General features: G+C 42.3%; 1 protein-coding gene across 1 annotated transcript in view; it reads right to left on the minus strand.

The window, feature by feature from the left end:
- The window catches only part of gtf3c2 (general transcription factor IIIC, polypeptide 2, beta), a 46860-nt gene that overhangs the window by 21700 nt on the left and 12425 nt on the right, over positions 1 to 12735 (minus strand). Inside the window, exons 10-11 of the mRNA XM_055232171.1 lie at positions 12579 to 12690; positions 11811 to 11919 (exon numbers count right to left, since the gene is read on the minus strand). Coding sequence (XP_055088146.1) covers positions 11811 to 11919; positions 12579 to 12690 — 221 coding nt within the window. The remainder of the gene's footprint in view (positions 1 to 11810; positions 11920 to 12578; positions 12691 to 12735) is intronic.

A 12735-nucleotide genomic window follows, 5' to 3' on the forward strand; every position in this document is an offset into this window, starting at 1 on the left:
AATGAAAACACAGGTGCACTGTTCATGGAAATGATACACTTTGAAAATGCCCCATGTTCTAATGTTGATAATTTGTTGAACTCTGTGACTTTGAGTGTTTTGAATGTTCTGAACAGCATTGCCCTGATGAAGGTTAAAATGGTTGAAGATAAGCAGAAAGCGCCATGGAGGAATGATGACTCGGTCAGGGCACAGAAAAGAGTGCCAAAGAGCCGAGCGGGAATGGCGCAAGTCAAAGCTCTAGGTTCATTATGAGATTTACAGAGAAAAGATGAACCTGTACAACCACAGTTTCTGTAGAACAAGGGAGAGATATTTTTTCAGTAGTAACAACTCGTTGCAGTAACTACTCTAGTGTCCTGTTTGCAACAGTAAACAGATTAACAAACCCTCCAGCGCCGCTGCTGCTAGAACTAATTTCCACATCTAAGTGCAATGAGTTTGCAGTAATCTTTAATGACAAGGTTCAGGGAATTAAAAATGCCATCAATTCCAAGATGCAAATAACAACCCAGCACCCACCTAGACACTTAGAGCTGACTCACTTTGCGCCTGTAACTGACAAAACTGTCCAAGAGATCATCACCAGTCTGAGTTCATCTACATGCTGCCTCGATGTGTTTCCCACCAAATTTCTAAAGTCTGTGCTCAACAGTTTGCTGTCACCACTCGCTTGCATAGTTACATGTCACTTCAATCTGGAACATTTCCAAGAGCTTTGAAAACTGCGGTTATCAAGCCTCTCCTAAAGAAGAGCAGTCTTGATGCCACGGTATTGAACAATTACCGACCAATCTCAAATCTGCCATTTCTAGGCAAAGTCCTTGAAAAAGTTACTTAACAACAGCTTATTAACTTTCTCCAAATGAACAACTCCTTTGTTGTTTTCCAGTCTGATTTTAGACCCCACCACAGCATTGAGACTGCTCTTATCAAGGTGACATCCGCTTGAACACTGAAGCAAAGTCTCAGTCTTGATCCTGTTAAATCTGAGTGCTGCCTTTGACACTGTGGATCATGGGATCTTCTTACAGAGACTACAGGACTGGGTGGGCATCTCTGGTACGGCACTAAACAGGTTCAAGTCCTATCTAGAAGACAGGGAGTACTTTATTGAAATTGGAAAATGTGTCTCAGATAAAATGTCCCTTACCTGTGGGGTGCCCCAGGTGTCAATATTGGGACCCTTGTTGTTCAATTTCTACATGCTGCTGTTAGGCCAGTTAATATGCAGCAATAATGTGTCCTACCACAACTATGTAGATGACACTCTGTGTCTATGTCTCACTGCAGTAGGTGAATATGGACCAGTGGATTCACTCTGCTACTGTATCCAAATGATCAGTGTGTGGATGCAAAACATAACTTTCTCCAGCTAAACTCAGACAAATCTTTGGCCCAGAGAAAGTGTTAGCAGTCACCTCCAGTCTCTCTCTCTAAAACCTTCAAATCAGGCTCAAAACCTAGGGGTAATAATGCACTCAGATGTGAACTTTAACAGTCACATCAAATCAGTAACATCTGCTGCTTTTTACCACCTAAAAACATTGCAAAAATCAAAGGTCAAAGTCAGACTTAGAGAGTCCCTCCATGTACCAGCACCAAAGTACATCTCATGTTAGTGCCATATGAACCATCTCACACTCTGGCTTAGGCAGGTGTTTAACTCCAGGCCAGGTGTACATCTTGGTGCTGTTGTGTAAAATGGCTGCTGTGCCACTGGTCTGTGAGGAATGTCAGGACTCAAACTAAATACTTTAATGGTGCAGTCCCATACTCAGACATCCATAGTCCAGACAAGACCTTGGACTGAACCAGATCCATCCTATGTACAACTACTGCCTCTCTCCTCCATCACTCACATTCTCCTCTTTTCATTCTCTTAGCCTTCCTCCTCCTCTGTCACTATCCTCTCCCGCCTCCTCCATTCCTTTCTTTCCCTCCTCTCTCTCCCCTCAACTCTCTAGAAGCAGCGCAACACTCTTTCACAGACCTGAACTGTACAGGCTGCTTCCAATTTAGTCCTGGTTTAGTCCTGGTTTAGTCCTGGTTTAGTCCTGGCTTAAATCCGCCCCTTCTTGTGATTGACAGCTCAGATGCCCTAAAGCCCGCCCCCTCCTGTGATTGACAGCTCAGACGCCCTGTTAAGCCTACATTTGGCTCTGATGTGGCGTCGTGGATCTTTTTGTCATTTCAATTATAGATCTGTGTCCGATGAGAACAACGCGCTAAATGAACTGCCACAGGATGCTTAGTTTGAGACACCAAACAGACACTGAACCAGGACTGAACCCAGGACTACACCATGGATTAAATCAAGACTAAACCATGGACTAAACCATGGACTAAAATAAGACTAAACCAGAACTAAACCATAATTAAACCATGGACTACACCCAATAAAACATCACAACTCTGGCCACATTGTTCTTTTGGAAAATGAAATGTTCTCAGAGAATAAATAAAGCCATGAACAGAGGCCTCGTGTCTCATAGAAATAAATGGGAAATGCCACTGCATCTGTAATATGCACAATCCACTGTTCTCTCTGTAATAGCATCATAACCTCCACACCACTGCACCCGCCTGGTAACATACTCTCCCTCTCTCCCCTCTCCATGCTTCTTTCTCCTCTCACTCCCCTTCTGCCCTCCTCTCCCTCTCCCTTCCTCTTTTTCTTCCTCCTCCCCTCTCACCCCTTTCCCTCCCTCTCCCGCCTTCCCTCTCTCCCTTAGCCCATTCTCTCTTTCCCACTCTCTCCCTCCTCTATCTCTCTCTAACACCCCCCTCCTTCTCTTTCTTACTCTCTCGCTATCTCTCCTTCCTTCTCTTTTCTCCCTCTCTTCCTCTCCTTTGCTCCCTCTCCCTGTCCCTCCCTATCTTTTTCTCACTCTTTCTTCCCCCTTTCCCCTTCCCTCTCTCTCCTACTGTCTCTTCCTCTCTCGCTCACTTTTCTCCCTCCCTCTCCTTCTGCCTCTCCCCCTGTTTCTGTCTACCGTCCCTTTATCACACTCATCCCTGCTTCTTCTCTCTCTAGTACGTTCCCTCTCTCTCCCCCTTTCTCTCTCCCTCTCCCCCCCTCTGTCCCATGAGAATTATACTGGCCTTTATGTTTAAATGTTCTTTTAATAATCACAGCCGAGAGCGAGAGGAGGAGATGGAACGAACCAACGACCCGACGAAAGAGAGAAGATGGAAAAACAGATTCAATTATACACCTCCCTGAGTGCAGAAGTGAGGGATAAGAGGAGTGTAAAAAAGAGGAGGCTAAGAGAGAGGAGGGTGAGTCAGAGGAGGGTGAGAGAGAGGAGGGTAAGAGAGAGGAGAGTGAAAGAGGGGAGTAAAAAAAGAAGAGGGTGAGTCAGAGGAGGGTGAGAGAGAGGAGGGTGAGAGAGGAGAGTAAAAAGAGGAGGAAAGAGAGAAAAGGGTAAGAGAGAGGAGGGTGAGAGAGAGCAAGTTAAGGGAGAAGAGGATAAAAAGAGGATGCAAGAAAGAAAAGGGTGAGAGAGAAGACGGTAAGAGAGAGGAGGGTAAAAAAGAGGAGGGTAAGAGGGAGGAGGGTGAGTAAGAGGAGGGTGAGAGAGAGGAGGGTGGGAGAGGGGGGTAAAAAGAGGAGGTAAGAGAGAAAAAAGTGAGAGAGGAGGTTAAGAGAGAGAGAGGAGGGTGAGAGAGGAGGGTAAAAAAGAGGAGGGTAAGAGAAAAAAGGGTGAGAGAGTAGGGTGAGAGAGACGATAAGAGAGAGAGGAGGGTAAGAGATAGTAGGGTAAGAGAGAAAAGGGTACGAGAAAGGAGAGTAAGAGAGAGGAGGGTGAGAGAGAGGAGGGTGAGAGGGAGGAGGGTAAGAGAGAAAAGAGTATGAGAGAGGAAGGAGAGAGAAGAGGGTGAGAGAGAAGGGTGAGAGAGAAGAGGGTAAGACAGAGTGAGGAGAGGGAGAGAGAGGAGGGTAAGACAGAGGAGGATGAGAGAGAGTAGGGTAAGACAGACGAGAGTGAGAGAGAGGAGGGTAAGAGAGAGGAGGATGAGAGAGAGTAGGGTAAGACAGGGGAGGGTGAGAGAGAGGAGGGTGAGAAAGAGGAGGGTAAGTCAGAGGATGGTAAAAGAGAGAACGGTGAGAGAGAGTAGGGTAAGACAGAAGAGGGTGAGCGAGAGGAGGGTGAGAAAGAGGAGGGTAAGTCAGAGGAGGGTAAGAGAGAGGAGGGTAAGAGAGAGGAGGGTAAAAGAGAGAACGGTGAGAGAGAGTAGGGTAAGACCGAAGAGGGTGAGAGAGAGGAGGGTGAGAAAGAGGAGGGTAAGTCAGAGGAGGGTAAGAGAGAGGAGGGTAAAAGAGAGAACGGTGAGAGAGAGTAGGGTAAGACAGAGGAGGGTGAGAGAGAGGAGGGTGAGAAAGAGGAAGGTGAAAGAGAGGAGGGTCAGAGAGAGGAGGGTAAGACAGAGGTGGTTGAGAGAGAAAAGGGTATGAGAGAGGAAGGTGAAAGAGAGGAGGGTAAGAGATAGTAGGGTAAGAGAGAAAAGAGTAAGAGAGAGTAGGGTGACAGAGAGGAGAGTAAGAGAGAAAAGGGTACTGGGCACTGAGTCTATAAAAAAAGCCCATGGTTAAAGAAGACATATTGTGTTTGTGTCTCTATAGATCTCATCTCTGACCCCATGAATCAGTATGTTATAATCTACACATTTTAGATCACAATATTCATCTAAAACAACTTAATAAAAGAAAAAAGTCAGCTGACTTTTGCATAACACTGCAGTGCCCAATGGGAGCTGAGAGCTGCATGCTGATGGCGCCCCCTATGGATAGCTGCACATCATACTAGCAGCAGATTTTATTGCATTTGTACCAAAATAATTACACGGTGCTGTCGAATCCTACATGTATCACCAATTAAGAAAATAAAAGTGGAGAATGAAGTGCGTATGTCACAGTGGGCGTGTACATTGGTAAATGTAAATCGTCAAAATGGCGTCTTGAAAATAAGCAATTAAATGTTGCTCAAACATGCACGAATCACTTCAGAGGGTAAAGAGAAGGAAACAGCTATAACATGGTTAAAAGCTCTGAACAGTCCATTTTGCTTAATAGGTCTGATTTACAAGAAATAAACTTTTTGTTCTTTATTGCTGTGTAAATCCAGACTGATATCCCTCTGTATAACAAAATACAGAAGGATATCAGAGGGGACAGTCCAGTCCCCACTGCCTCTGTATAACAAAATACAGAAGGATATCAGAGGGGACAGTCCGGTCTTATCAGATTTGTTTATTTCAGTGACACATATGAAACAAGGAGTTCAGTGGTCATCCATCATACTGTATTGATATTCTGCAGCTGATTCATTCCCTGGTGGTGTGATGCTAACTGGAGGCTCTGCTCTGTCTGAAGCTCTGCCTTTTAGTCAAGTTAGACTTTAATCTTAGCTTTACTTTAACACAATCTCACCATAAAGAACTGACTTAGCTGAACTACAACAGGTGAGCTGATTTGTGCTATTAAACAAGTGCCTCTTAAATAACATTACAGTCACAAGCTAGCTAGCATTAGCCAATGGTTTTTCAATTAGTCACTCACATTTTTTGATGAAAATCAAACACCTAAACAGCACCTGAAAATGTGTTGTTTAAATCCATTTGATATTTTTTCAAGAGCTTTCAGGCTATTTTAAAACTTTTTAACTGCGTTTGCTAATATATGCATTGTGTCGCCATTGTAACTGCCGAACATTCAGCCATAGAGATACATGTAGAACACTCCCTGGGGTTATATCACTGCAAAGTATCAAAACAAACAAAATTACAACTCTCTCTCCTCAGATTAACAGAGTTTAGTGGTTGATTCATTGAGATTCACCGGTCACCAAACTCACATCATCGAGAAGTGTGAATTCAGGACCCCAGGCAAGTCTTTTGTTTGTTTTCATTTTTCATCATTACAAAATGTCTATGGGACACTGCTGAGTCTTATGTGTATCCCTGATTAAGAAAAATATATATACATATTATAGACATATATACCACACTCATATACAGTGAGGCAAATAAGTATTTGAACACCCTGTGATTTTGCAAGTTCTCCCACTTAGAAATCATGGAGAGGCCTGAAATTTTCATCTTAGGTGCATGTTCACTGTGAGAGACATAATCTAAAAAAAAATCTGGAAATCACATTGTATGATTTTTAAAATAATTTATTTGTATGTTACTGCTGCAAATAAGTATTTGAACACTTGTCTATCAGCTAGAATTCTGACCCTCAAAGACCTTTAAAAATCCACCTCCACTCCACTTATTATCCTAAATTAGAAGCACCTGTTTGAGGTTGTTAGCTGCATAAAGACACCTGTCCACCTCATACAATCAGTAAGACTCCAACTACTAAATGGCCAAGACCAAAGAACTGTCAAAATGCACAAGAGACAAAATTGTAGACCTCCACAAGGCTGGAAAGGGCTACAGGGCAATTGCCAAGCAGCTTGGTGAAAAAACATCCACTGTTGGAGCAATTATTAGAAAATGGAAGAAGCTAAACATGACTGTCAATCTCCCACAGACTGGGGCTCCATGCAAGATCTCACCTCGTGGGATCTCAATGATCCTAAGAAAGGTGAGGAATCAACCCATAACTACACGGGAAGAGTTGGTCAATAACCTGAAAAGAGCTGGGACCACCATTTCCAAGGTTACTGTTAGTAATACACTAAGACATCATAGTTTAAAATCATGCATGGTAGGGAAGGCTCCCCTGCTTAAACCAGCACATGTCCACGTCTTAAGTTTGACAATGACCATTTGGATGATCCAGAGGAGTCATGGGAGAAAGTCATGTGGTCAGAAAAGACCAGAATAGAAGTTTTTGGTCTTAATTCCACTCGCTGTGTTTGGAGGAAGAAGAATGATGAGTACCATCCAAAGAACACCATCCCTACTGTGAACCATGAGGGTGGAATCATGCTTTGGGTTTTTGTTTTTTTCTGCACATGGGACAGGACGACTGCACTGTATTAAGGAGAGGATGACCAGGGCCATGTATTGCAAGATTTTGGGGAACAACCTCCTTCCCTCAGTTAGAAAATTGAAGATGGGTCATGGCTGGGTCTTCCAACAAGACAATGACCCGAAGCAAACAGCCAGGATAACGAAGGAGTGGCTCCATAAGAAGCATATCAAGGATCTGGAGTGGCTTAGACAGTCTCCAAACCTAAACCCAATAGAAAATCTTTGGAGGGAGCTCAGCGACAGCCCAGAAACCTGACTGATCTAGAGAAGATCTGTGTGGAGGAGTGGGCCAAAATCCCTCCTGTAGTGTGTGCAAACCTGGTGAAAAACTACAGGAAATGTTTGACCTCTGTAATTGCAAACAAAGGCTACTGTGTCACGATCCGCATTTTCCTTGCCGTGTTTTGTATCCTGCCCTGTTCTCTCCCTCCCCCACGTGCCGGAGCCGGAGCTGGGCTGAGCCCTGGCTCCTCCCACGCGCACCTGCAGCCCATCAGCCTAATCACCACCACCTGCTGCCGTGAATAAGAGAAGCCAGGACCTGACACTCGGGGCCAGATCGTCGGTTACCTGGACCTTCCCGGGTTCCGCGCTCCTGGCTCTGCTCCGACCCAGCCTCTCCTTCCCGGTACAGTCCTGTGTTGTCTCTCTCCTTGCACCCTACGCCTCTGGATCTCGTTTCGCTCTTTGCTTCTGGTGTTGCTCCTGGTTGTCCTGTTCCCATCTACGCACCCCACGTTCCCAGACACTGGCTCCCGCTCTGCTCCCCGTCCCGGTGCCACCCGCACCGTCAGCTCCGCTGTGCCTCCCGCTCCGTTCCTGGATCCTGGCCCGCACCCCGTCTCCTGTTCCCCGCCTAATGAACTGATCTACTTGTATTTTGATTCACAAACTGTAAATAAACACTGTAACTCTTTCCCGAGTCCTGCACTATTTGGTCCGCTAAACCCACCGTTACAACATACTGTACAAAATATTAACATTGATTTTCTCAGGTGTTCAAATACTTATTTGTAGCAGTAACATACATATAAATTATTTTTAAAAATCATACAATGTGATTTCCAGTTGTTGTTTTTTTAGATTAAGTCTCTCACAGTGGACATGCACCTGAGATGAAAATTTCAGACCCCTCCATGATTTCTAAGTGGGAGAACTTGCAAAATCACAGGTTGTTCAAATACTTATTTGCCTCACTGTAGGAGAGAGGTGTCTTTCCCAATAACACAGTGTCAGTGTGCACAAGTCAGGGTTTGAATGGATTTGCTGGAATTTATAATAATTATAGCAGTAGTAGCAGTAGTAGAAGAAGTAGTAGTAGCACTAGTATAGCAGCAATTTTATTAATGGAGTAGCAGTAACAGTAGTAACAATAGTAGCAGTAGTAGCATTGGTAGAAATAGTAACAGTAGTAGCAGTAGAGGTAATAATAATACATTGTGTCATTAGCAATAAATATACTGGAGTGTATCCTGAGAAGGTGGGTAACGAGGTCATTAAACCACACAACTGAAGAGAGTGTTTTATGGATGACAAAGTGACAATATATGTGAAATATATGGCAAATATATGTGAAATATACGGCAAATATCTGTGACATATATGGTCAAATTTATGGTCAAATATTGTAGCGTTCATGTACTGTGGGACCGAACCCATTGAGCTGATTCAAATTAATGTGCCTGCAGTGTGTTCCATCAGCCCTGTTTGACATGTAGATGTTTCATGATGAGGCTGAAACATGTTTCTGATGCGTGACGCTCACATAATAAGAATCATGTCACGTCGGTTTCGGCTCCGTTGGTTTTGAGTGACCGAAAAATATGCAATAAATGAGGTTTCAGTTAAAGAAAAACATTTGACAGGACCGGAGAGAATTGCTGTTAAATGCATAAAGTGACTGAGTGAGTGATTGGTGAATGGAGAGGCCATTTAACACCATTCAAGGTGAAATGCTCTTGCATTCTTGTGCAGTTAAAGAGGGGGTATTATGCAAAAAACATTTTAGAGCTTTCTACCATGTTATAATGTTTCATCAAAAACATGTCTGAAGAGGTTTTAGATGTCATCCATGCATGTTTGAATAATCTAGCGATCTCTCCCTGGCCCTATACAAACCTTCTTTATGGTTAACTATAAGATTTAATACCCCACAGAAGTGTAATGCCCTCTCTTTAATACCCTATAGAAGTAAATTAACCCCTCTAAGTTTATTCTACATATAATATATATATAATGTATATAATATATTCTGTATATATATATATATATATATATATATATATATATATATATATATATATATATATATTATTTTTTTATTTCAATAGAATCCAATAGAAATGATTAATTGCACCTTATCGAATTATAGTGTTTTCACTTGTGTAGGACAAGAGCACACCACAATCAAATATGCCTCATAAGCCAAGTTTTCAAATACAGTGAGTTATAAATCTAATGAAACTTTCCACACCAAGTACCACTGAGTATTACCAGATCTAAACCAGGTCTGTAACAAGATTATTCCAGGTCTAATAAGGGGCTAAAAAGGGTCTAAAAGTGGACTCAATATCAATGTAGTTCTAAAGTAGAAATGATCAAAAAGAGGCTAGAAACATGGATAAAATGAACTCTAAATGAGTCAAACCCACAAATTGAAAAGCTGTCCAAGTCCCATGATTACAATTGGATTGCTGGACCTTTAAGAATATTTGATCATATGCAAATAAAAAAAGGGAGGGACAAGAAATTCTGAATTTTACATATTATCTGAAGGGACTTATAACTCCAATAAACTCAAACAATAATCTAATGTATTGTTTTTATGAGTCGTTGTGGGAAAACTGAATCCTCCTTCTAAACCCACACAGCAGCAGATCGCATGTATCTCATGCCTGTGTGTGTGTGCGTATGTGTCTGTCGGGGTGTGCGTGCGTGTGGGTATGGGTGTGTGTGTCTGTGTGTGTGCACTCGTGTGTAGGGGTGTGCTTGTGAGTGTTTGTGTGTTTAAATGGAATGACCCTGAGACAAATGCACCCAGCTCTGAGTGTGATGGATGTGCAGAGTAAACTAACATTAATACGCTTCACAGCCACAAACCAGAACTAAACCAGAACTAAACCAAGACTAAACTAGGACTAAACCAAGGACTAAACCAGGACTAAACTAGGACTAAACCAGGACAAAAACCAAGGACTAAATAATGGACTAAACCAGGACTAAACCATGGATTAAACCAGAACAAACCAAGGACTAAACCAGGACTAAACCATGGATTAAGCCAGAACTAAACCAAAGACTAAACCAGGAGTAACCCTAGACTGACCAAGGTCTACAAAAAACACATGCAACCCAAGATCCAGAGGCAGGTAATACTCAGTTACATTTATTTGAGTAACTTTTTAAAGAAATGGTACTTTTCAGAGTACTTTTCTTGCAGCATACTTTCACTCCTAGGGACTAAACCAGGACTTAATCAAGACCAAACCAGAGTTTAACCAAGCCTAAACCAGGACTAAACCAGGGTTAGAGAGTTAAAACAGGTTTCAATAAGGACTAAACCAGAACAAAACTAGGACCAAACCAAGACTAAACCAGGGACTAAACGAGAACTGAACAAGTTATGAACCAGGACTAAACCAGGACTAAGCCAGGACTAAACCGCACACTAAACTACAAATTAATCTTGGACAATAACCAGAAAGAATAAATCAGGTTCAAACTGGGGATAAATTGAAAAATATCAGGACTATACCAGGACTAAAGAGGGAGATACTCTTAGTTCTCAACCCAGCTATAACTAAGCTAGAGCTAACTTAGGTCTAAACAAGTCCAGGACTGACCTAAACCAGGTCTGAAGCAGATCTGAAGCATTACTCTATTCTAGTCTTTAGCCTCCTTTTGTTGTGAATGCGGTAAATTATAAAATCCCATTGACTGTGTATGTACCGGCCCACGGTCCAGCGCTCCGGTCTCTGCACTGCGGAGTCACCCCAGAGCCATGGCAGAACAGCCCCATCTAGTGCTGCTCTGGAGGTTTACATTAAGAGGTAATGTATGAAAGAGGCAGAAATGTGGATCAGTACAATTTCACTTGTGTTTGTCCAGTGACGACAATGTAAATCATTACAGACTGATACATAGATAATTATATTCAAATGTATTCATATAGTACATTTATAAACAGACAAACTGCCCTAAAGTGCTACACATGTTCAATGACTGGTTACAAGCATGTACAAGTTGTAAAATAAAAGATAACTTGACCTGTCTGTGTCCCCAGATATCAGTTGTTCAAATCAAATATAGTTTTACTGATAACAGTTCTAATGCTAATTTATTCTTAATTACAAAAACATCGGACATGATTGAACAAGTTCTGTTATAATTTGGTGTTTTGATTCAAGGCGATTATCCAGTCAGAAAGCAGAATGAGCCTCAAATGACTCTACTTTGGGTTGCCAGTTTCAAAGCTGAAATCCAGTTGGTTTAAACCTAAAATGCCTTTCCCTGATCTGAATGGTCACTGCCTAAACCCAAGCACCTGCAGACAATCATGACTCAGTGCTAGTGCAGCCTCTGCGGCTCAGGGAGTGAATTCTGGAGGATCTGAACTTTCACATGAGGCCTGTCCATAAACTGACAATGAAAAAAACATGTAACTTTTTCAAAGCTATATGAGCACTTGACAATGCATTGATCAGTCACACCCCTAACCTGTGTCACTGGCCCTTCTGAATCAGACCATCCCCAAGCAGTATAGTGTGTGAAATCCAAATAATAATAAACGTTTATAGATAGTTTGTATAGTGTAAATTCCTTACCTGTCTGATGAGAGCTGATTAGAGCCTGTGGATGAGGCAGGCTGTAGACCGTCACTAACCCCAGAGAAGAGGCCACAGCCAGTAGACCCAGTCTGGGCACCAGTGGAGCCTGAAGGACAGGGACGATAGTTTAGGACAAGTACACATGTGGATAATAACTGTGCATTTCACTTTTTTCACTTCTAGTAGGGCAGGTGGTTGCCATGAAACCAGAGGGTTTAACATAGGTAGGTAGTAATTATAGTAGTGACTGAAGTAGTAGTAGAAATAGTACAAGTTAAGAAATTAGGTGCTGTACCTGATTTTTACAGATTTTTAGAAACTTAACAGTAGCTAAGCAGTAGTTAGTCATAGCATTGAAAGTACTTTGTTTGCCTTGAAGTTGGAAAAGCACAATATAAAGATTATGATTATTTAGTATTTAGTATTATTAAGAATAAGTAGGTCTAATAGTAGCAGTATTGGTAGCAGTATAGCAGTAGCAGCAGTTAGTACTACTTGTAGTAGTACTAGTAATATAGTAAAAGAAAATATAAAATCTGTAGTTGACAGATTTTATGTTTCGTCATACCTGGACAACTGAGGGATTACACAGGCTAGTAGTAAAAGTAACAGCAGTAGTAGCAATAGTAACAGCAGTAGTGGTAAGAAATGTTATTAGTAGCAGCAGTAAATCAATTTATGAAGTAGTACAGGTAAAATGGCTAATGGTAGTACATGTAGAAGTAGTATTAGTAGTACATACGGTATTTGTAACTAATTCTTCACCTGTCTGTCAGTATGTGGCGGCTCCCAGGCCCCGGCCGGACACCACTTAAGTCCCCAGATGAAGCCTCGGTCCTGGGCCAAACTGTAGACCAGAGCAGGCTGGGACTCCGGTCTGAGGAGAGGAGGAGACCATTACAGAGGCTTGCACACTACAAAT

The sequence above is a fragment of the Periophthalmus magnuspinnatus genome, chromosome 24, assembly GCF_009829125.3.
Source record: "Periophthalmus magnuspinnatus isolate fPerMag1 chromosome 24, fPerMag1.2.pri, whole genome shotgun sequence".
NCBI classification, from domain to species: Eukaryota; Metazoa; Chordata; class Actinopteri; order Gobiiformes; family Gobiidae; genus Periophthalmus; species Periophthalmus magnuspinnatus.